At 36.9% G+C, this 26111-nt stretch overlaps 1 protein-coding gene across 7 annotated transcripts in view; it reads right to left on the bottom strand.

Moving 5' to 3' along the window:
* Window positions 1-5967: 5967 nt before the first annotated feature.
* LOC149016698 (histone acetyltransferase HAC1-like) overlaps window positions 5968-26111 on the bottom strand; it is a 40542-nt gene continuing 20398 nt past the window's right edge. For all 7 annotated transcript variants that reach the window (XM_089154761.1, XM_089154765.1, XM_089154767.1 and 4 more), the window contains 4 exons: window positions 20749-20827; window positions 8314-8706; window positions 7499-7716; window positions 5968-7406 (listed from right to left, as the gene is read on the bottom strand). In XM_089154761.1, the coding sequence (XP_089010887.1) occupies window positions 7292-7406; window positions 7499-7716; window positions 8314-8706; window positions 20749-20827 (805 nt within the window). In that variant the 3' untranslated portion in view covers window positions 5968-7291. The remainder of the gene's footprint in view (window positions 7407-7498; window positions 7717-8313; window positions 8707-20748; window positions 20828-26111) is intronic.

Raw genomic sequence — 26111 nt, forward strand, 5'->3', positions numbered from 1 at the left:
ATTTTATTTCCCGTTATGTTTCATACCAGTCCCTATCCCCAAGTTTTAAAGTTTTATTTCCTTTTTGTCCTCTACTTCTGATCCTCACGCTTGGCAGGAAGCATTGTCTCACTCAACTTAGAAGGAAGCAATAGATGAGGAAATGCAGGCTCTGGAGACAAACAAAATGTGGGAATAGGTGACTTTGCTTACAAGAAAGTGAACTGTTGGGTGCAAATAGGTGTTAGTGATCAAGCACAACGCAAATGGGGACTGTTGAGAGGTACAATGCAAAACTCAAACTTATGGGATTGACGACAGGAGACATTTACCTATGTTCCTAAGATGAACAAGTTTTGACTATTCTTTCAATTCCAATGAATAAAGGGCGGTATCTACAATAGTTAGATGTCAATAATACTTTCCTACATGGAGAACTTCAAAAGGAGGTGTACATGGATGTGCCATCTGGGTATTCCATAGCCGAGACTCATGAGAAAGTATGCAAGTTGAAGAGGGCATTATATAAGTTGAACGAGAGCGTGGTTTGGAAGGTTCCATAAGGCCTTGTTGCTACTCAATGGTCTGAAATAGAATAGATAACTATCACAACAGGAAAATTTCAAATATTAAATACTAAAAATAAGATAACATCACTCACCCAAAAAACAAAAGATGACATCATAATAACGGAAAAAGTGATCCCCAAAGGAAAAAATGTATTGCCTTGTACAACTCTAGCATCCATGCTACAAATGAGAATTAATGATGACCAGGTCAACTAACAGAAAGAAGAATTAAAGTGTTTTATTTCTCATGCTTTCTTTAGTAAAATGTTGAGAAATAAAACAACACTTAATGCTCGAGATGTATCTTCCCAAGGCAAGTTTTGGCAGGAACAAAGATGTTTTAGGTGGCTCTATTAATTCCTTCAAATCTCAAACCTTCAGAGAAACAAAACTCCAATATGTTCTATTTGAGGTCAAAACAACCTAGGATGGCAAGAATAATCATCAACAAATAAAAAAAAAAACAAAGGAGATCCCAAATAAATGATTGAATGCCAAAAAAGTTTTGACACGTTACTTGCCACAGAAGTTGTAAACCAAAGGTTGCAAGCAACCAAGGGAGAAAAAGGAGTGAAGTAGGAAGATGTAATTTATAAGAGAGCAAAGGGAAGTAAAAGGTTTAGAAGAGGAATAAAGAAATTACAACAAATATAACAATATAATGCACAGATACCCAAAATACCCTTATCAAGTCTAACAACAACTATCGAACTTAAGTCCGCCTCAAATTGAGGGTCGTTTAATCCAAAACTCAACAATGAACTGAATAACAAACTCGATTGATCTTATAGTTTGTAAACAATAAAGAGGAAGGGCGGGGGGGGGGGGGGGGGAGAGAGAGAGGGAGAGAGAGAGAGGCAATGGCTTTTGAAGCACTAAGGTTGTGATTCCCACTTCATTCAATGTATAAGAAGACATATGCATATTCAAGGCATAAAAGGAAAGCATCATAAATACAAGGCCCTTGAAGAGTGTCAATCAGATTTAACTCATAACTAATTATTGACTTTCTTAGAGGGAAAATACTAAACCCTTAGAAAGTGCAAGGTATGAAGTGGTCATAAAGCCAATATGTTACATGAGAGAGAATACAAGTATGTGTGGGGAGAATTGAACAAATCGACATTATGTTCAAGTTTTCTTTCACCCAAATATGAAAAATGTTTTAATTCGAATTAACTAATAGACATGCCTTGTTAAGTGCAACTACCAGAATACAATCCAATGAGGGAACCAGAAAAGAGATTTAATGCCATCGCAATTTATCGTTGAGAATGTAACTTGAAATAAACGCTGCAACCGATTCCGACTCTAATCAAATCACAAGGTAAAAACAAAATCAAATTACCCATTAACACTATCGCTAAAAGTTTCCTAAAACATGCAAAAACCCATTAACAACTTATGAAGGACATAATAGAATATTAAATAAAAAGGAGTAAGTTGGAAAAAAAGAAGATGAGGAAACCAAAGTAAATGACATCACATAAGGTAGGATGAGCCACTACAATTCCACAACACTGCCTCACATTCCTATTCTCTTCTTCTATAATAAAATTCAATGGGCACGTAGCCAGTGATACACTTCATTCCTCTCTCTTCTCTTCCTTATCTTGTCCTCTAGTTTATTTAAGGACGGATAAAGAAAAAACTGTATCATAAAAAAATATAAAACATGAAAAAGAACCCTAAACGACGATCAGTACTAAACTGAATAAGGGAGAAGAAAACTATAACAATCTCCTCCAACATTTCAAAGACGTTAATGGGAGAATGAAAGAATAAGGATCATCACACAAGCATAAAATAACGAATGATGATTACACATAAACTGAATCAAAATCACAAAACCAAGAAATATCAACCACACTATTAGAAAACTATAAAGTAAATAAAAGATAGAGAGTAGAAGAACTCTAATGCTAGTGATTCACTGAACAACAAAAATATTGCAAAAGTTTATGGAGGAAATGGAATCTATGTACCACTTTGGCTACTGAATTTTAGCCCCGGAGCTTCAACAAAGAAAGACGAATCAATTGAAACAGTAAGTTTTTTTTTTCTTCTTTTCATGAGAAAAGTTTTTTAATTCTTTCCGTGAGAACCGAAACTGTAAGTTAGGGATGGCTCGAAACCCATGCATATCAAAATGTCATCCATGCATCAAGTTCACTATTCAATGCTCATTTCTTTGCATTTGAAAATAATATAAATTACTTCTACCAAAAAAGAAAAAAAGAATATAAACTTTCATAAAATGGAGAAGAGATATCAAAGACAAAGAAGAAAATCGAGAGAAGATAAACTGAATTCATTTATAAATTACGTTCATTACATATTTATATTAGAAGTAGCATTTTCTTTGATATTAAAATATCAGAGTCTACAAAAAAAAATTCAATATATAATTATTGCACACAATAAGATGCTTTTGATATGGAATGATAGATTATTGTAATTTTCAGTTAATATGGGAATGTAGATAGCCAATATTATATATGGAGGTGGTTAAGATCTTCATTTAACACTTAAAACTTTTGGTATTATTTCATTGGGGGTGATGCACATCTACAAATAATATTATTTATAATACCTTCTATTGGATATCCATCAATAGATAATGTACATCGTTAAAATCTTACTTAGAAAAAACTCTATGAGAAAAAAATCTTACTGAAGGAAAAATAATATAAATTTATAGATAATACGTATTACTAGGCTGCCTCATTAAAAACCTTGCCAGGAAAACCTAGTGGAACAAAATATTGGTGAAGGAAAAAAGAGTATTAGCACATATTCTACTCACCCTGATGATAGCATCATTGAATATCTTTGAGTTTGTACATCTCAATCTCATATATCAGTTTCTCAAAATTTGAGGTAGGCAACGTCTCAATAGATAAATCTGCTAAATTATCACTTGAATAAATTTGTTGAACTCGATTTTCACCATTTCGTTGAAGATCATTAGTGAAGAAGATTTTTGATTAAATATGTTTCGTTCTATATCTTTTGATGTGTCATCCCTTCAATCGAGTTATGCATGCAACACTATCTTCATTAAAAATTATTGAAACCATTTTTTAATGGAATACTACATTTTTTTCGGATGTATTGGGTTATTAATCTTAACCAAACACATTTTCAATTTGCTTCATGAATCGCTATTATCTTTGTAAGATTTGAAGAAGTGGCAGCTATAGGTTTTTTTGTTGAACGCCATTGAATAGTTCTAATTTTACTTGTGAATAAATAGCTTGTCTGTGATCTAACTTTTTGTGGATCAGATAAATATCTTATATCTCATAACAAGTAAGTTGATGTCTACATTCATTAAAATAAAATAACTCCATGTCAATAGTTCTTTGGATGCACTGAAATATATATTAAACATCATTCTAGTGTCTTCGTATTGAAGAAGAGATAAATCTTGTTAATACACTTACAAAAAATGCTATATCCGGTCGTATTTATTAGCAAAATACATTGATGTTCAAATTGCATTTAGATATGATACTTTAGGACCAAGAAGTTCTTCATTGTCTTCATAAGGCGAAAATAGATCTTTATTTATGTTAAGCAATCTTATAATTATAGGAGCACTCAATGGATGTGTTTTTATCCATGTAAAATCGCTTTAAAATCTTCTATGTATAATTTAATTGATGAACAAGTATTCCATTTGTCAAATGCTCAATTTGCAAACCAAGACAAAACTTGTCTTTCCAAGGTTTTTTATTTCAATTTACTTCAAATAATCTATTGTATTTGGAAATTTTTTAGGAATTCCATGATATTCAAGTTATTCAACATATACATTTATTATAATAAAGTTAGTTGTAGTCCAAGAGAGTTGTGTTGATGTATCTACTACGTTTTGATATATATAATCCTTTAAAAAAACAAAGATTGGATTTGACAAAGTCTACCATGGAAAAAATATCCGAATGCAAGTATTGACAGAGTTTCTCTAAACGCGGGCTACTAAATTACCAATAAGGTAGAAGTGTAGAACTGTCCATGTCTGTATTTTCTTCTTGGTTTGGCTGAGGATTAAGGACTTGGTCGCCTTCATCAGCAAGGCACCATACGTACATCATGTAATATACTTTAGTTAGAAAATAAAGTATCCACCAAAGTGTTAGCTTTTTAATTGTTTTAAGGTGGATATTATATTAAGCTGGCGCTAATAATCTCCCTAAATAAGGTTTTTTCCTCGGCCAAACTCCCTATTAGGGTTTGTTCAGTTACATGAGTATGGAGATTTCAAATATCTAGAAATTTCAAATCTATAGATTTCAAATCTATGAAGTCATAATTCATAAAATTAACTGTTTGGTTGTGGAATAAAATTTATGGATTCATCCTAAAAAAATATTTGGTTGACGTGATTTTGTGAATGCACAAATGTGTAGTGTTATTATAGTGGCAATGAAATCTCTGGATTTCATACCTATAAATCTACAGATTTACGTTTTTAGTGTAAAAAGATAAATCTCTAGATTTCATGAATCCAGAAATTTTCACAACCAAACAGGTATAAATCTCAGATTCATGAATATAGAGATTTCAAATCTCTAAATTCATGTACCAAACAAGGCCTAAATAAAGTTTTGCCATGAATAAAAAGCATTGGATAATTTAAAAAATAAAAGTTCTAGAGGAAATTAGGGCATTACTTTCACCCTATTTTGGCCATTTAAAAGAATTTTTTTTGTCAAAAAAATAAATTTATTTAACAACTTTTATCCAAAATAAATTGTGGAATGAAAAATATATTTGTTATGTTAAAATAAAAAAATGTTAAAAACTAAAAACAGATCTAGAGATTAAGAGCAATATATATTACTATTATACCCTTAAATTACATTTGAATTTTAAATAGTTCATGTGCAAATGAAAAGAATGACCTCGAAGCAATTTTGAAAAATTTTCGATTCTTTTAAACAAAAATAAAATTTAGGGTAAATATAACTTACCTCCCCTCTTAGCTGGACAAATAGCACTTACACCCCCTCTTAGCTGGATAATATCACTTACCTCCCCTCTTACCTAGCAAATATATCAAACACCTCTCCTTTGTTAACTTTTTCGGTTAAATTTAACTTTTTATCGTTAAATATTTTTCTAAAATTCCAAACTACCCTTGGCTAAAAATAATTTTTTTATTTTAAACCCTAAATTGTTGTAATCACCCTAATAGTTAAAATACTAAATTGCCCCCAATTTAAATAGTTATTAAAAATCTAAATTATCTTTAATTATTAAAAGTCCAACGTGCCCTTTTTTAAAAATTTTTATCAAACAATTAGAAAAGCATGTATTACTATCAAGTAAAATTAAAAATGCAATTAAAAAAAAGAAAATGTGTGTTTATAAAGTTAAACACGTACTACTACTTTGGGTTTTTTTAATTGTTTGATAATTAAAAAACAAAATGTCGGGCTTTTAATAACTAAAGATAATTTGGATTTTAGTTTTGGTTTTTAATAAATATTTTGTTAGGGTTATTACGACTATTTAGGGTTTAAAATATAAAATATTTTTAGCCAAGGGTGGTTTAAGGTTTTAAAAAAATATTTAATGGTAAAAGTTAAATATAACCGAAAAGTTAACAGAGGAGAGGTGTTTGATATATTTGCTAGGTAAGAGGGGAGAAAAGTGAAATTATCCAACTAAGAGGGAGTGTAAGTCTATTTGTCCAACTAAGAGGGGAGGTAAATGATATTTACCCTGAAATTTAATATGAATACCAAACACATCAAGAAGAATGAAAAATGCCAGTAAACAAGAATGGAAATTGATACAAACACGGTCCTCAGTGTAGCACACTGAAGTTCACTATTCTATTTGCAAGTATTTTATGACAATGAGTTGAAGAAGGCACGGAGGAGTTTTCTTTTGGCAACTTACCACAATGAGACACAAATTACTCGATAAATTTTCTATCTTATTTTATTTTTGGGTAATCTATGAATTTTCCTACTTATGTATCAACAAGAGAGCGTCAGGCATTAGCCGAACATGAATATGCTGCTGTTCATTGGAAATACTTATTCTTTCTTTACCTTTAAATAGAAAGGAATTCTACAAAACAAGACAGCACAACAAAAGCAGGAGCTGCCCTTCCCCATCACCCAACAACTCTCCCACTCCCACCTCCATCCCCTAAAAAAATTCATTGAGGGTAAAGAAGACCAACCTCTCAAAATCTCCTATTTAAGGAGGATTTCCTTCCCAATACCCACCTAAAACACGTTCTTTCTCTTTATATTTTGGACAAATTAGGGACATCTATTGTACACCAGGCCACCGAAGCATGGCACAGAAATACAGAGGATAAATCAAAGAATAACCTCAGCAGGGCGGACACCTGTTCTACTCCATCAGCATATTGGAAGGGCATGGTTACCAGTGATTGAACAGGGTAACACTGTCATTTACACTACAGACTATACTGCAGTGTTGACGACCACCAATACCCTCATGCAAGTGAGGAACCAAGAAACTGCAAATCGACCCCCCTCCCACTCCCCAAAAAAAAACCCACCCACCAATAGCCCAAATAAAAAAAAAAATCGCCCAACCTAAAAACACCCAAGTATCTGCTGCACACTTTTTCCTCTTGAGCATCTAGTTGACTGCATAGCTTCAAAGCAGTTCTTGGAGTAGCTCATGGGACCACCCTAATGAATGTGACCTTCACAGGATCTTCCAGAAGTCCATTGGTATGTACAAGTTTATTATCCTGTATTCCCTTTAACCTCTGCTGCTCGTTGTCTCATCATCTCCATCACTGCAGCCCTCCGCCGAGAATCAGACTGTTGCTGCAGCCTCCTTAAATGTTCTTTCAAGTCCCTAGGCAATCATAACATACAAAAGCAATGCTTATCTGCAGAAAAAGGATATGGACAAATTTTTTAGACGGGAAAAACTATTAATATACATACTTGCAACGTGGTACGTGGCATTCAGATTCTTTGCAAGCTCGGGCATGAAGTTGAAGGAGATACCACATTTTCTTACAAAGGAGGCAACCTCCAGAAGCACGCGTTTTGCATTGAATACCGTGGCGGAAAAGCCCCTTAACCTTGCGGCAATTCGGGTATTGGCAGTGTGGGGAGCGGCATTGAGAAGCATGCACCAGGAGATCAAGCATTTTCCTAAGCTGCAACCGCATGTAATCACATATGAGACATTGTAGGGGGAACCTAATATCTCCCTGGTAACCTCTCTTTAACAACAAGATATCAGGTAGAGTCTGGGAATCTAAACAAAGAGTACATCCTCCAACACAAACACCCCCCCCCCCAACCCCCAACAACAGAAGTAAAAAAAAAACCCAAATAAGGGAGGTAAGAAGATTCACAAATATTAATAAACAGATCTACAAGAAATGGAAATCAATGTGCGTAAATCTGCATCGGAGGGGGGGGGGGTGGAAATAAAAGAAATGAAAAAAAAAAAACAAAGTCTCTTACAATTGTACAATACAAGAAATACAATTGAAAATAGCAGCCAAAATTTTGTGGGCTCTACTAGGGCTCATACAAGGTTCTCAACTCAAAATCCAGGAGGCAAAGAAAAGGAATAACCTGCAAAAAGGGATCTATGATGCCTAATGAATTACAAGGGGGGAAAAATGATGCAGCCTTCATTGCCAGAATTTAACCACAACAGTCACATGAATCACAAGCATATGCATAGATGAAAATAACCTGTCAGCATATCCAGATCCAAAACTGGTCGGTATGAGTAAACACACCTGTACAACTCGTTTCTGCCGAGCTTCTTTATTCTGTGCATCACGATCAGCTGTAGAGGGATGATTTGTCAACTTATGAGGATGGTCAACACAACCATCCTTTTCATAACACACATTGCACACATCATAATCAGGGCAGATTTCACAACGCCATCCCTGACCAGCTTCAATGTCATGATAGCAAATATTGCATGTTGTCACAAAAGCAGGTGCAGTTGGATTATGAAGATGATACAGAACCATCATTGAAGAGTGCTTAGCTCTGCGCAAGGTATCATACTGATAATGATTTCCTTGACAAAGGCTTAGAAACGCCTGCCTGGTATCAAAGAATTCACTCTCAAGAATCTCATCTTTGTCCTTAGTATCTGCAGGTACATCAGTCACCTCCACCTGCACAAATTTGATACACAGGGATGTCCATGTCAACTCAAACTTAAGCATAACAGTAAAAGAGCATTCAATGCGACTACAACATGCTGCCAATTGGATCAACTCAATTCAAATGATAATACATAAGCAACAAAAGTACACCACATGCTTGATACAAGACGAACAATTTCCCAAATTAGAATCATGCTTTCCAATGTTAGAGACCACATATCCATGCAAAACCTAAAATGAGCTTCATCTTCTCTTTTTCTATTATTCTAATGGATGTGAACATTACTTCAACATTCTGTATAGTGAGTTCAAAATAGAAATACATGTTTGCAACCATTTGAGACACAGAAACTGGGTAAGGCTCCATATGTTATGACTGTGCACTGTCTACACCCTTATCTTAATTGATGAAAACAATGATTGGGTACCTTAAAAACTTTACAATGAATGATAACTAGAATTCTCAAAACTTTTCAAATAGATCCCTTGACCCTTTGTGATACTTTTCTATTAAAATTGAATTGAGTTAGAGCCAAAAATTACATGATTACTGTTTATGACATTGATTCATCTCATTTTGGTTTTCCTCTCACACTATTTAACAACTTACATCCAACCAGAGAGAGAAAATAATTATATAGTGTAGGAGGGCAATTTGTGCAAGGTAAAAACCCATCGAAAAGTTGTGTCTTCTCCTTGTTTGGGTAGTATGGACCTAGTTTGAGTTGTTTTAGGACTTCTAAGTCCCGGTCTGATTTTGTTTTTGTTTTTGTTTTTGTTTTTATTTCCTATTCAGTTTAGAACTTCTAATATTAGCCAATGCATAAATCTAGTGCCATTGCAGTCTTCACAAGTTCAAGTGAAGCTCCACAGCAATATCATGGACTATTCTCTGTTTTCTCTCCTCTCTCTGTTCCTACTTATGGTTCTATTTACATCATCAGATCCAGGTTCAATAAAACAACACACAGTGATCCTTCTTCTTCTTCAAGGTTTCTTCTCTTACTTAAAGAAGTTGTTGCCAGACAAGTGTTGAAGACCTCCTTGACCATCGGTTGAACGGTGCAGCACTCATTGCTGCAATTTTTGGTGTGAAATTCAGACTAGTTCCAAGCTAAATTGAAGAACTAGTTCTGTGTTTTGAAGGACAGTTTCAGATTCCCTAAAAGGTCAGTTGTTTCTTTGTTGAAATTAGGATTGTTTGTTTAGCGGACTCAAATCCTAGTTTGTTTAGGAATTTTTCTTCTTCTTCTTTTTTATTTTGAGGGTTTACTCTTTTCAGGTATTCTGTTTTGGGAAGGTACAAGCAGTTCTGAACTCTGAAAACAAATAAAAAAAGAACGGAACGAAAAAATAAAGAGAAGAAAAACCTACATATATACTGGTGTATCGTTCAGATTTGGGAGGATATCAGTTAAGTTCTGGGGAATATATTTCAGTTTAAAGTATTCTACATTTGTTCTCTGTTTTGGGAGATTTTTCTGGTTTAGGTATTCTGAATCAGTACTAGGGAAAACTTTCTGATTCAGACTCTTTGGAATATGTTCTACTCTAGTTCTTTTCTTTTCAGTTTTTCGGTTATGTTTATAAGATCTCAGGTTTGTTTAGCTTTGGATCTGTTTCTTTGGAAATACCATTCTGTTTAAATCTGAATATATTTTTTTCCTGGTTAGGGTATTCCAAATCTGGTCTTGGAATGAATGAATATTCCTCTGGGTCCAAGGGAAGTTTTCTAATTCCGTTCCAGTCTTATTCTAAGGGAAATTTTCTGTTTTCAGTCTAGGATCCATCTTAGGTATTTTTCTGCTGTTTGGGTAGTTGTTTATCCATTTCCCATCCTCTTTTTGTTGCTATCCACCCTTGTTATTTCTGCCTTTTTTGATCCTTCTAGATGACCAGCTAGACTGGTTTGAGTTCATGGTTTGAGATCTCAGTCTCGACCCAAATCTTAGCCAGTCAAAAAACCGGGATCTAGTATTTTTCCTAGCTCAACTTGAGGGGCCATTCCAGTGGGTCTTAAGGTTAAGTTTGGGCTGGAAATGAGTATATTAGCCTATTGTAGGCCTTCTAAACACGGTGGTGACCTTAGATTTGTGAATAGAACTACATATATGAGTTCCAATTCAGACCTTAACTTCGAAACTGATAAGCTAATAGAATGGAAATAAAAAAATTGACTACATGAGGATGTAACCCTTCCAATGGAGTCTTTAACATATATTGCAAACATTTTCAAAACATAAGTATTTTTCGCGTTATTAATTTTAATTCAAAAAAAAAAAATAATGACAAAAAATAATCAAGTTTCCACAGAAGTGTAGATCAGGCAAAGATGTAGAACATACATTTAAGTCACATCCAAACAACTAATGTAAAAAATTGTATTAAAAAAAAAAGATTGGGAAAAACATTCACCTTGCTTGAAAAATGGCTTCAAAATCACTATATCCTATTTGATTGGTTGTTGTAGATGGGCTAAATGGAATATTGCTGCAGCCTAAGGGGAGATTTGAGCACTTTTCTAACAAAAAATCCGGCCAAAAGATGAAAAATAACAAGGTGGGCAAAGGTTGAGTTGAGAAGGCAAGACAGTCGAGTCAAAATGTGATGTCTTGTCTTGTCTCGACTCAACAAGATCTGGTATTTAAAGTGGGCAAAGGTTGAGTTGAGAAGGCAAGACAGTCGAGTCAAAATGTGATGTCTTGTCTTGTCTTGACTCAACAAGATCTGGTATTTAAAGTAGCTAGATGGACCGGAATCACAGTCTACCAAGATGTTGGGCCAAAATGAAGATTCTGGATTTTGCTGCAATTTCATCACGAGGTCTCAGAAAATTGAGATCTTGCAAGACCGTGAACCATGGTTGACTTGGCCCAGTTGGTCCAATGGAAACCAGTTTGATTCAGCCTATTTTCTACATAACTTTACCTCATGAAACCTATGAACTTGGGAAGCTCCCCGTGTGAGCTACTCCCATGTCTTAATAATAGATCTGAACAGCCTTCTTCTTAAGTCCATTCTAATGTTTGGGGACCATTACCTGTTTTATCCACTGGGTTTTTGACAATTCAAAACTTTTGTGGATGATTACTCCAGTGTTACTTGGGCTTCCTTTTTTTTTTTTTTTTTTTTTTTTCTTCTCATTCATATGAAAAGAAGAAAATAACATGAAAACCAGTAGAGTTACATATTGACCCTTGGGATCATGGTTAATAACATTGGTAAAATGACATTATCAATGTTACTTGGCTTTATTTAACAAAGTCGCATTCTGAAATATTTAATATTTTATGTGCTTTGTTGCTGAAATACATACCCAATTAGGGATTATGGTTAAGGTTGTTCTCAGTGGTAATAGGAAAGAATATTTTTCTGCACATTTTGAGACCTGTTGAAAGTATGGGCTGCTGAGGTTTTTCTAATTAGAATAGGATTTTCTTTCCTAATAAGTCTAGAGTTAGTTTCTTATTTCTATTTGTTTTGTATTTCCTTTTCCTACTTAGAGTGGGACTCAAGTAGATTGTAACTATATATACCCTATTGAGGCCTATGAATCAAATAACTTTGAGCAATATCTCTCCAAATTACATTATGGTATTAGAGCCATGTAAGATCTGAGACAACAACAACACATCGCAAGTCACAGTAGGCCATCGCAGGTTTCAAAGAACTAGAAAAGCTTCCGCTACCATCTCTCACCTCTGTAACTTCATTCCTACCTCCTCAGTCACCCATAACCACCATCACCTACCCCTGTAGAACCATTCCAGCCCCAGTTGAACTCCTATACCCCTTCTATAAACTTAGCAATTGCTCCTAGAAGAGTCGCTGCAACTTTCTGACTCTTCGAGGGCCATCACCTACCCTTTTTTATTCCCTAACCTACTCACGATCCCTCCTAGGAGTGTTGCTGCTTCTTGCAACTCTCCTAGAATGATCTGAACTCTAATTTTATTTTTCTTTCTTCTATTTGTTCTTCAATCTGCAATGGTGTTTAGTTTTTCCCCCCACTCAAATAGCCTTCTAAACCCATCGCCTACCACATTCAAACCCTCCAAATGTCTCTAGAATTTTCAATGATGCTTAAGAATGGTTCTCAGTGCACTGCAGGTAGCAACGAATGTTTTCTGAATTCGTAGGGGTTTGTTTTGTAAACCCAAAAAGTTATAGGGGTCTGTTTTGTAAATTCGAGAAGTTATAGGGATCTTTTTGGTAAATATAGATATTATCAGGGGTTTTTATATAATTCAAAATAGTCCAGGGGTCTGATTGTAAATTCAAATAGTTCCAAGGGTCTGGTTGTAAATTCAAATAGTTCCAGGGAACTGTTTGTAAATTCGAATAGTTTTCAAGGAGCTGTTTATAAATTCAAAAAATTTCAAGGAGTAAATTTGAGTAACTATATCCTGCTATGGCTGATCCCACATCCTTGTCTGGTACATCTGAAGAGTCTTCCATTCATAGGGATCGAGAGTTTTCTCAACTCCAGATAACCACTGTGAAACTCAATGGGACAAATTATCTTAGATGGTCTCATTCAGTTTTCCTTCTTGTTGGTACTCTTAGTTTTACTGGCCATCTTGATGGGACTTCTACTAAACCTTCCACACCTAGTCTACAACTTTCCAAGTGGTACATAGATGAATGCTTGGTCATGGGTTTTCCATCAACTCCATTGAATCAAGCATGGCAAAGAGTTATCTCCTCCTTTCTGATTCAACAACTACTTGGAAAGTTGCTAAGAATACATACTTAAGAGTAGGCAATGATGCACAATGCTTTGAAATTAGACAGAAAATCAATCAGTTGCAACAGAAAGACCTTCCTCTTTCTCAGTACTATAACACTCTTCGAGGATATTACTAGACTTTAGATTTCTATGGAAAGTTTACACCAAAGAATGTTGAAGATGCTATTGACTATCAACAATGGGTAGCTAAACAGAGAGTTTATAATTTTTTGGCAGGATTGAATATAGAATTTGATCAAATTCGTGCACAGATCCTTTCTAGAGAGCATTTCCCTTCTTTGGCTCAAGCCTATGCCATGGTAGATACAGAGGACAGTTGAAGGACAATTATGGTACACACTTTGACATATAATAGATTTGAATTAGTGGTTGTTTCTGGCAATAATAAATCTGGTTCTAGTGATTTTCGTCCTTCAGTGAAGTGCAAGTATTGTGGAAAAAAGCGTCATACAAAGGACAAGTGTTGGAAGTTGCACATACGTCCAACAAAATCTCATGGCGGTAGGAATGGGAATAGGGACAGCAATTAAGCATCTACAAATCAAGCCAGTTCTAACATCCTGAGTACTCCAACATCTTTGTTAGTTGATGTCAAGACATGACTTATCTTCTCTAGTACCAACATCCAGTGCGAGTGTAGCTTCTGCCATTGTTCCCTCTGCTGATCCACAAATCCCTACCGATATTTTTGGTTGTCACAATGTCAATTTGACTTATCTATCCTAGATAGTCGACTTTGGGGCAACCGACCATATGGCAGGCTAATCTACTTTATTCCATACTTATTCATCTATTCCTTTTCCTCAGGATGTTCGAACGGCTGATGGGTCTCTCTCCCCTATCTCTAGAAGGGATCTATTATCTGTGCGCCCTCTCTTACACTATCTAATGTCTTGCATGTTCCTAAGTTTCCAGGTAATCTTTTATCAATTAGTAGCGTTATTCATGATATGAACTGCAAAATAACATTTTTTTCCTTTTCATTCTGTTTCAGGACCTGGAAACGGGGCATACGATTGGCAGTGGTAAATAAAAGGGGGGGGGGCTTTACTTGTTGGATGGGTCCCCATCAGCTCTTTCTACGGACTCTAGTTCCACCTCTCTGCACTTTTTACATTATTACAATGGCATCGTCGTCTTGGCCACGTTCCTTTACCTATTTTGTGAAAGTTATTTCCTGATAAGATTAAAAGACTTAATTTGAATGATTTCTATTCTAAGGCCTATATTTTGGCCAAACAATCCAAACATGTTTACCCTATTTCAGAACATCGTAGTAAAATTCCTTTTTTAATCACACATTGATGTGTGGGGTCCTTTTCGGACCATGTCTTTATTTGGTCATAGATGGTTTGTTACCTTTATTGACTGTTGCACTAAGACCATATATGGGTTCTCACTTCACCAAAAAAATGACGTTTTCTCGTGTTTTCAAAATTTTCATAATATGGATGGACCCAATTTAGGGCGACAGTCAAAATCCTTTGCACGGACAATGGAACTAAATACTTGGGTGGAGCATTCCCTTCCTACTTACCAAACCATAGCATCATACACCAAACTAGTTGCGTTGACACTCCACCTCAAAATGGAGTTGTTGAATGTAAGAATAGACATTTACTTGTGGTAGCATGTTCACTTATGTTTGCTATGCATGTGCCTCCTCGTTTTTTGGATGAGGTCGTTCTTATTGCAGCATATCTAATTAACCAAATGGCTTCCCGAGCCTTAGGCCAGCACTGTCCAGTTGAGGTTCTTTTAGGGACAGCAGCCTTTACCGTGGAACCTAAGGTTCTTGGATGTATTGCCTTTCTTCGGAACCACCATATTCATGGTAAATTGGATCCTCGCGGGTTAAAGTGCATTTTCTTGGGTTATCCTCCTATACAGAAGGGGTATAAGTGTTATTATCCTAGTTCTCGTCATTTCTGCATCTCCATGAATGTTGTGTTCCAGGAACAGATTCCTTATTTTTCCCCTACACCTCTTTAGGGGGAGAGTCTTGGTGAAGAGGTTTCAATGTTGATTCTTCCTTTTGATATTTCTCCTAAGAATCCTATAGATGATCCTCCTTTAGAAGATGGAGTGACCAAATAAGAATAACTGGTGGAATAACTGGTGGATAATGTGCAGGGGGGGGACTAACTAGACCTCTGAAAATCTATCAAAGAAAGCAACAAGTGACCTCTTCTGAACCAAGCCAGTTAAAGCTTTTGTTCCTAGCCCTGAACAATCCATTCCTCCGAGTGAATCTATCTTTGACCTTCTTCTGATCTTACTTTGGACTTACCAATTGCATTAAGAAAGCAGCCTCAAGCTTACACCAAATATTTTCAATTATGTTTCATATCAATCGCTATCCCTAGAATTTCTAAGTTTTATTTCCTCTTTGTCCTCTACTTCTGTTCCTAAAACTTGGCAGGAAGCATTATCTCACTCAAACTAGAAGGAAGCTATGGATGAGGAAATGCAAGCTCTGGAAAAAAAACAAAACATGGACTTGGTGACTTTGCCTACAAGAAAGCGGACTGTCGGGTGCAAATGGGTGTTCGTGATCAAACACAAAGCAGATGGGATCATTGAGAGGTACAAGACAAATTGGTGGCCAAAGACTTCACCCAGACTTATGGCGTTGACTACCAGGAGACATTTGCCTATGCTGCCAAGATGAATACAACTCAAACTATTCTTTCATGTGCAACTAATAATGAATACAATTCAAACTATTCTTTCATGTGCAACTAATAAAGGATAGAGTTTACAACAATTATATGTGAAAAATGCTTTTTTGCATGGAGATCTCCAAAAGGAGGTATACATGGATGTACCACTTGGGTATTCTACTGCTGAGACTCATGGGAAAGTGTGCAAGTTAAAGAAGGCTTTATATAGGTTAAAGCAATCTCCAAGAGCATGGTTTAGAAGGTTCCATAAGGCAATGATATCTAATGGCTATAAGGAGAGCAATGCAGACCACACTTTGTTCATTAAAGGAGATGGTTCCCAAACTACCGTACTTTTAGGATATATGGATGATATTGTGATCACAGGCAATACCAAGGATGAGATTTCAGCCTTGAAGACTTTTTTGGGAAACCGAATTTGAGATCAAAGACATAGGAAAACTCAACTATTTCCCAGGTTTGGAGTTGGCATATTCTGCCATTGGTGTATTTCTATCTTAAAGGAAGTATATACACTAGATCTTGAGGAATCTGGGAAGCTAGGATGTAAGCCTGTTGAGATTCCTATTGAGCCTAACCTACACTTGAAGGCAAAGGAAGGAGAACAAGTTGACAAGATAAGATATAAAAAATTAGTGGAAAAGTTGATTTACCTATCTCACACTAGGCCTGACATCACATTTGCAATTAGTCTTGTTAGCTAGTTTATGCATGATCCTTACTCTTTAGTCTTTAGACTCTTTACACATAGATGCATTATATTGGATCTTGAGGCACTTGAAGGTCACTCCAGGAAAAGGGATTTTAATTTCAGCTCATGGACATTTGAAGATTAAGGCATATACAGATGCAGACTGGGCAAGATGTCTAGATGATAGGAGGTCTACCTCTGGGTATTGTGTGTATGTGGGAGGTAACCTTGTGACTTAGAGAAGCAAGAAACAGGTTGTGGTTGCGAGGTCTAGTGTTGAGGCCGAATTTAGGGCGATTGCTCAGGGCATTTGTGAGGTACTATGGCTGAAAGGGCTGCTTCAGGAGGTTGGTACAGATTTGGAGGTTCATATACAGTTGTACTCATATGGTAAGTCAGCAATCAGCATAGCTCACAACCTAGTACAGCATGACAGGACTAAGCATGTGGAGATTGACAGACATTTCATCAGAAGGTTGAGGTTGGGTTGGTCCATATTACCTTTGTTACTTCAAATGAGCAGGGGGCTGATGTGCTCACAAAGAACTTAAGCACAAAAATATTCAACAGTATTATTGGCAAGTTAGGCGTGATAAATATCTATGCTCAACTTAAGGGGGAGTGTTGAAAGTATGGACAGAGGTTTTTCTAATAAGAATAGGATTCCGTTTCCTAATAAGTCTAGAGTTAGTTTCTTATTTCTACTTGTTTTGTATTTCTTTTTCCTACTCAGAGTGGGACTCAACTAGATTGTAACTATAAATACCTTATTGGGGCCTATGAATCAAATAACTTTGGGCAATATCTCTCCAAATTACATCATGACTTTTATGACTTCTTATAGGATTTCCACCAGTCCTCTTGTGTTGACACCCCTAAACAAAACGATGTGGCCAGAAAGAAGAGTTACCATTTGTTAGAGGTTACTCGCTCTTTGCACCCAAACCTTTCTGGGGTGACGCAGTGTTGACTGCATGTTACCTGATTAGTAGAATGCCTTTATTTATCCTGAAGGGTAGAATTCCCCACTTCATGTTATTTCACTCTAGCCTCTTTTTGTGTTGCCACCTTGTGATTTTGGTTGTCTGCTTTATCTATGATCATCATCCAGGTCTATCTAAAATATATCTGAAAACTCTTAAATGTCTTTTTGTTGGATATTCCCGTACCCAAAAGCGATATCGCTGTTACCTTTTGAACTACAAAAATATTTTGTTACTGCAGTCATCTTCTTTTTTGAGAATAGACCTTTTTCTACCATCTAACTATTTTTTATCTTGTTGATTTTCTCGACTACATCTCCCCCCTATGCCATAGGTTCGTACACCCCCTCTGCCTGAGGTCACCATTGTTTATCAGACACCTGCAGACAATTACAAGCCGTCCACCTCCAGCCTCCTCATTAGCTTTACTTCTTCTGAAGATCCGGTTGATGTCCCTCCACCACCTGAACCTTCTTTCGATTTCAATATCCCCGCTGCCCTCTGCAAAGGTACTCGAATTCTGTTTGACATCCAATCTCTAACTTCATTCTTATTATGACCTTTCTATGCTCATTTATCTATCGTTGAAAATCACCCTCTTCCTAAAATTGTTTTGGAGGCATTAGCTGGTCTTGGGTGGTCTGTTATTGTGTGATGCACTGTGTGCCCTTGATGAAAACCATACATGAGATCTGGTCCCTTTACCAACATGGACGTCACTGGATATTCGCAGTCAAGGTCAATCCCAATGGCACCCTTGGTCGTCTGAAAGCTAGGCATGCAGCTAAGGGTTATGCACAAGTTCACGGTATTGATTATTTAGACAGCACAAGTTCACGGTAAACTCACTTCGGTTCATGTTGGTGCCCGTGGCAACTACTTTTCCTTCACCTTTATATCAACTAGATGTGAAAAAACACTTTTCTTTATGGTGACCTCTGAAAGGAAGTCAATATGGAGCAACCTCCGGGGTTTGTTACAAAGGGGGAGAGTGGTTTTATATGTAAATTCAGGAAATCTTTATATGGACTGAAAAAAGACCTGAACATGCTTCAAACATTTAATTTCTGTGGTAACTGATTTTGGGCTCACTATGAGTGAGAATGATCACTAGGTATTCTTCTATCATTCTACGGCTGGGAAATCTATTTTTGATAGTGTATGTTGATGATATTGTTATCACTGGAGATGACTCTGCAGGTATAGAGAAGTTGACTTACAACAACAATTTCAGACCAAAGACTTTGGTTGACCTTTAGTAGTTTTTGGGTATTGAGGTGGCACAAACCAATGAAGGGTATTTTTCTATCACAGAGAAAGTATGTCCTTCATATGTTGTTAGAAACATGAATTCTTGGATCTAAACTTCTAGAGACTCCTACCGACCCAAAATGAAACTAATGCCAAACAATGGCAAAATTCTTGATGACCCTGAAGGGAACCAAAGATTGGTCAACAAATTGAATCATTTAGCAGTAACAAGACCTAACATTGTTGATGTACAACCCTAGAAACTAGGGTATTCTACAAAGAAACGGGATCCTAAGCTAACTAAGCTTAACTAAGACACTATACAGGATTAAGGGAGAGTTAGCACAGCACATACTAAGACCAACAATAGAAATTTACTACAAATCTAATTTCAACAATAAGAAATATAAATAGCATGCAAATTTTCAATCCAGCGACTCAAGGCAAACCAACCGAATTAAGCTTAGTCAATCCACACAACTAGTCATGGGGAGGGGAGAATGGGGCATTGCATTCATAGTAATAAAAGAATTTCAGCAACAAGTGATATGCTTTATTAATCCAATATGGGCAAACTAAATAAACAATGTCAATCCTAACTCAAAACAAAACTAAAATCTAACCCAAACACCAAAGAAACTAAAGTAACAAACCTGAAGGAATATAAACAGCAGCAAGTAATAGTAAGGCAGTAAGGTAACAACAAAGAAAATAATAGTGCAAAAAAGGTAACAACAGAGAAAATAATAGTGCAAAACCATAGGGGAGAAACAAGAAGAGGGCAAGAAGAAAACCCAAGTGATCGCAGAAAACTCCTTACTGGAGCAGGGACTAAGACACAGGGGAAGAAAAGGAACAGGAAAAGAAAATCAGAGCAAAGGGGACAGTAGTGGGGGGGGGGGGGTAAGGGAGCAGAGCGACTGAGGAGGAGGGAGAATGAAGACTGAATAGCAGGAAAAAAAATTGGTAAGATTGCTCATTAATCTTGAAGATTTTGCTATAAAATGTCTTCCTAATTTGAATTATTTTCAGAAATTATTCTATGTAGATTATCCTCCATAACCACATTTAGCACATTACCTTTTGAGTCTTGAATCATTGGAACAAAATTGGTAAGATTGTCCATTGATCCTAAAGATTCTACTGTAGAATTACGAAAGAAATCGCCTAAAAATTGCAAGAAATCGGCAAAATATCGATATTTTGCCAATATCTTGCAGATCAAGTTTTGGTCTTGGTTCGCCATGAACCAAAACCACTGAAACTCGGAAAAATATCGCCGAATTTTGACGATATAACTTTCTTTGGTTGGAGGGCATTTGGGAAAGATAAAAGCGAATTGACACTTAGCGCCAGGCACTAATTCTTGATGAATTGGTTCCTTGTTTTGAGTCGTATTAGGACTTAGTTTAAGTTGTTTTAGGACTTCTAAGTCCTGTTCTGATTTTGTACTTATAATATTAACCTGGAAGCAAATCTAGTGCCTTTGGAGTCATCACAAGTTAAGGTGAACCTCCACAGCAATATCATGGACCATTCTGTCCCCCCTTCCCTTCTCTTTCTCTCTTCCTAGTTCTGGTTCAATTTACATATAGCAAAGCAAATATGAAAGCAAAGGGAAGCCTAGTACAAGTGAAGTAGAGGCCTAGAAATAATCATTTGAAAATAAAAATGTAGGATCAGAAGTCTCACAGGGAAGAGCACATGCTTTTCACGACTGTTGATTGGATGTCTATCCTTCTCTTCTATCTTCTGTTCAGCTTCATAACACCTATAATGCAGGGAAGAAAGCAAAATCGAAAGCATGTAAGAATAGCATTATCATTAGTCTTACACAACACCAGCACTCCTACTATTGCATGATAGGGATTCACTAATGAAGAGCCCAAAAAAATGTACCGTCAGCACAAGCGAGAACTATAAAAATTAAACAGAGTACAGTTTTCTTTTTGCTGGCAACTTAATGCATCCATGAAAGCAAAAGACTGTCAAGGCAGTAAGAGCCATCCAAGAAAGTAAGGTGATAAACTGACAATCCCCATTTTAATTTGCAGAGAAGGTTCCAATAAAGCCTCATACAAAAGAAATTGCATGTCAAAACAAAATATGGGTCCCAGAATCTTAATCCTTCACCACCTGTTAAGAACCCCTTAGAAGATGCTCAATAACCCATCCCTACCACCAACAGGAAACTGCACATGGATGTCATAGCAAACGCCTACCCATTTTCATTAATTGCTTGGGTTGCTCAAGGGAGAAACATGCTAAGGCAACCAATAACTTGTCCAAACTTCAAGAGTTCCCATCTATTGACAACCATCATATATGATCCCTAAAAAATCTCCCCAGAAACATTCAGGCTCACAATGGAATCTCCAGAGGGATTTAGAAAGCAAGGCTTTATCCAAGGGAGTGATTGACTTCAAACACAGCACTCCTTACTGCTTAACAATGGAACACTTAATCTAGCTTCTTTTTTGCAACAGCCACCAGTAAGCAAGCAAGAAGAGAGTGAATTTGGATACCAACTAAAAAATAAACTTCCAAAAGAATAAAAAGCCAGCCTCCCTCCCTCCTCCTCTCTCCCCCCCCCCCCAAAAAAAAAAATTCTTATTTCCAATTATGTTTCATATCAATCCCTATTCCTAGAGTTTCAAAGTTGTGTTTCCCCTTTGTCCTCTACTTCTGTTTTTAACACTTGGAAAGAAGCATTATCTCATTCAAACTGGGAGGAAGCAACGGACGAGGAAATGCAAGCTCTTGGGAAAAGGGAAAGAATAAAAAAACAAAAACAAAAATATGGGAGCTGGTTACTTGGACTGCAAAAAAGCGAACTGTTAGGTGCAAATGGGTGTTCATCATCAAACACAAGACAGATGGGACTGCTGAGAGATACAAGGCAAGATTGGTGGCCAAAGGCTTTATTCAGACTTATGGGATTGACTACTAGGAGACATCTGCCTCTATTGCCAAGATGAATACAATTCGGGTTGTCCTTTGACGTGCAATGAATAAGGGGTGGCCCTAAAACAGGTAGATGTCAAGAATGCTATTCTACATGGAAAACTCCAAGAGGTATACACATATGTGCCACCTAGATATTCCACTGTTGAGACTCGTTGGGAAGTACGCAAATTGAAGAGGCCATTATATGGGCTGAAGCCGAGAGCATGGTTTAGAAGGTTCCATAAGGCCATGATATCTAATGGCTACAAGCAGGGTAATGCAAACTACACTTTGTTCATTAAAAGAGATGGTTCACACATTATTGTACTTCTAGTGTATGTGGATGATATTGTGATCCCAGACAATAGTGTGGATGAAAATTCAACTTTGAAGAACTTTATGGGAACTAAATTTAACATTAAAGACATGGGAAAGCTCGATATTTCCCAGGGCTGGAGTTGGCATATTTGGCCAATAGTATGTCTCTCTCTCTCAAAGGAAGTATACTCTGGATCCACTTGAAGAAATTGGGATGTTAGGATGTAACCCTGCTGAAACTCCTATTAAGCCTAACCTGCACTTAAAAGCAAAAGGAGGAGAACCGGTTAACAAGACGAGGTATCAAAAGGTAGTGCAGAAATTGATTTATCTCTCTCACAATAGACCCAACATCACATTTACAGTCAGCTTTGCCAGCCACTATATGCATGATCCCTATTCCTCACCATGGTGGGACATCTCGCGAGATATCTCGTTTTTTCACCTTGGCGAGACGAGATGGAGGGCGAGAGCAGAGAGTAGGGATATCTCGCCCTGGATCTCACTGAAACTCTCAATTTTTACCTTTTTTGTGAATTTTGGCTGAATTTTCACTTGCAACTACTCTTAGCACATCTACAACAAGGAAGATCAATCATTCTATACTTGTCTTATGAATTTATGATTTAATGACTTATATAGAACTTCTAATGGTTGTATAATTATTTTATTCTTGAAAATTGAGATTGTGATACTTATATGGATGGAATTTTGATAACATTTAAGTTAGTTGATGCATTTGATATACTTGTTTTTCATTTATATGCCTTAAAGGTTCTATATAACATGTTGTATAACATTGCATTCCCTAATCCTACTACATTTCGGTTTCACACTATGGGTAGACTTAGAAATCATACATAGGGTTGTTTCTAACAAATCCAAGGCCACCAACGTGTTCAAAAGGCCTTAAATGAGCTAAATATCAAGTTTTAACCCAATTGGGACCCTAAAACCCACTAAGATGGGCCACCGAGTTGACGCCAAAAAATTGTATATCTCGACCGAGATCTCACCGAGATGGTCGAGATCTCTCTTTTTCAAGGTGGCGAGATCTCTCTCGAGAGCGAGATCTTCTACCATGTTCCTCACACTTTGATGCATCATATTGTCTTCAGGTACTTGAAGGCCACTCTAGGAAAAAGAATTTTGATTTCAGCTCATGAACACTTGAAGATTTAGACATATTCAAATGTAGACTAGGCAGGGAGTCCGGATGATAGGAGATCTACTTCTAGCTATCATGTGCATGTAGGAGGTAACGTAGTGACTTGGAGAAGCAAGAAACAGGCTGTGGTTGCAAGGCCCAGTGCCAAAGCTGAATTTAGGGCAATCGTTCAAGGCATCTGTGAGGTACAATGGCTGAAAGGGCTACTTCAGGAGATTCGATTAGATTTGGAGGTTCCTACACAGTTGTACTCACATAATAAGTCAGCAATTAGCATAGCTCATAATCCAATACAGCATGACACGACCAAGCATGTGAAGATTGATAAACATCTTATCAAATAGAAGATTGAGGTTGGATTGATTCGTATCACTTTTGTTACCTCAGACAATCAACGAGCTGATGTGCTTCCAAAGAGCTTAAGCACCAAGTTGTTCAGTAATATCATTGGTGTTGTAAGACAAGATTTGGTTGATAGATTTGGGCAATTTGGGTGTAAGGAGATTTAGTAGATTTACTTTCCTTCTTCTTTTTTCTGGTCTTTCCTTATAAAGGGTAGATTTGCTAGCATGGTACCACATTTCGGCGAAATGAGGTGAAATTTCATCGTTTCGCTACTTGGCGAAACAAAGTAAGGTTTGAAATCGAGAAGTACAGAATTTCGTCAAAATATTGGCGAAATATCGCCCAATTGAAATCTCAACATATATTTCGACCGTAGAGTGATATATCATAAGGTCAATTTCTTAGTGATATATCAACGAGATTTTGGTTATAAAGGCAACCCATACACAAAATTTTCCCACTATTGGGTGAATTTCGACTTGGGTTCCAGAGGTTCTCACTCTCTTGTTCTAGCTTGATACTTCAAATTTTTGGGTTGATCTTTAACATCTAAGGATAGTTCTTACATGATTCTTGTCGAAAGTGTGCATCGCGTCAATCAAACGGCATTTCACTCAAATGTTGGAGATTTTCAGCTTAGAGACAACCACACTTCTCCATACTTTACTTTTACAAAATGCATGATACAATTTGTCGGATGGGTATGGATTTATGGGCTGATCTACAAGCTCACGATGGCAAAAAAAAAATTCACAAAGTAACTTATTTATTTTATTTTCGAGCATTAACAAATCTATTTTCCTACACTAAAAATGCAACACATACATATATATGATGAATGCCTTGTATGGGTATGGATTTAATATATGTTGAACCCACGAGCCAATCTACGGTCTCACCGAGTCGAAATATTTTTCCAACCAATAAGTAATTCTTTTATCTTCTGAAATTTATTAAAATATTGTAAAAAATGTAAATAACTATGAAAAAATAGAGAAAGGTTTTGAAAATTATAAAGTGTTGTCCATATGGTTTCATCGCAACCTATTTTCTTGCCCAAAAAATTTTAAAAATTCATTTTTATATTTAAAAAAATACATGGGCAAAGGAAAAATTACTAGCTAGGTATATGATTGTTTCCTTGTCTGCAGAAAATTATTTTGTTGTTGTCCAATGACTTGTCAAATCATTTTGTATGCAATAGTGATCATGTATAAGATGGGAGTTAGAGGCGAGGTGGATCACATGGGGCGTGTGGTTCACAGGCACAATAGAGGCAAGGGAAGGCTGTAGCGCAGCCACAGAGGCAACAAGAGGGTGGAGCACAGGGACAAGCACAGGGTGGGGCACAGGCACACAAAGCAGCAGGAGGAAGGGTTGACCCTACATGGTAGTATTCCTTGGCGGTGAACGGAAAAAAGAACAAGGCAATGTGTAATTTATGTCTTAAGAGGTTTAATGGAGGTGGCATCAACAGTTTAGGGCAACCATTACCAGAAGTTTGAAGGATGTGATCACATGCATGGAGGCTTGAATGGAGGTAATGAAGGCAGCAAGCGCTATAGAAAGGAAAGGGGTAGAAGAAAGCTGATAAGAAGAGAATGGATATAGCACTCAATGAAGAGGTGAGGGGGTCTTTGGCATATAGAGTCGACTCTGATATTGAGGAGGATGTTGACCCCGTTGATGTGGGTAGAAAGCAAGAGGAGCGGTACATAAGGTGTGTGATGGCAGAGAGAAAGGCATCGCACTAGCAGGAGCAGGAGAGAGCCAGAGCTAGAGCTACAGGAGTTGGTCCCTCTAGGGTTGCAAGGGCTGGAGCATTTAAGTCGAAGCCAGGGGGTGATATTTTGGCGTCTTCAGTTGGGCATAGAGTCAAGAGGGCCACTCCTCCATCAGCAGCTGATTATCCATTACGTAAAGACCCGGTCCTAAAGCAAGATTCTGATGTTTTCAGGAAGGGGGCAAAGCAACCCAAGACCAGAAGTGCATGGAAGAATATGAAGGGGAAGGTTAAAAATGCAGTGGCAAAGTGGATGTTTTTCCACACTATTCCAGCAAACACAACACAGGCCCCATACTACAACAACATGATAGACACTATTGCATCAGCAGGTCCTAGATATGTTGGCCCCACCCCTAAAGAGGTCATGACCACATACCTGACATAGTAGGATGAGAAATTGGAGGCATACTTTCGGGATTTGAACCCCTTCTAGCAGACATATGAATGCACCATTATGTTTGATGGATGGACCTGTCCGACAAAAAATATCCA

Source organism: Hakea prostrata, chromosome 5 (assembly GCF_041222555.1).
Source record: "Hakea prostrata isolate BN-2017 chromosome 5, UWA_Hpros_2, whole genome shotgun sequence".
NCBI lineage: Eukaryota > Viridiplantae > Streptophyta > Magnoliopsida > Proteales > Proteaceae > Hakea > Hakea prostrata.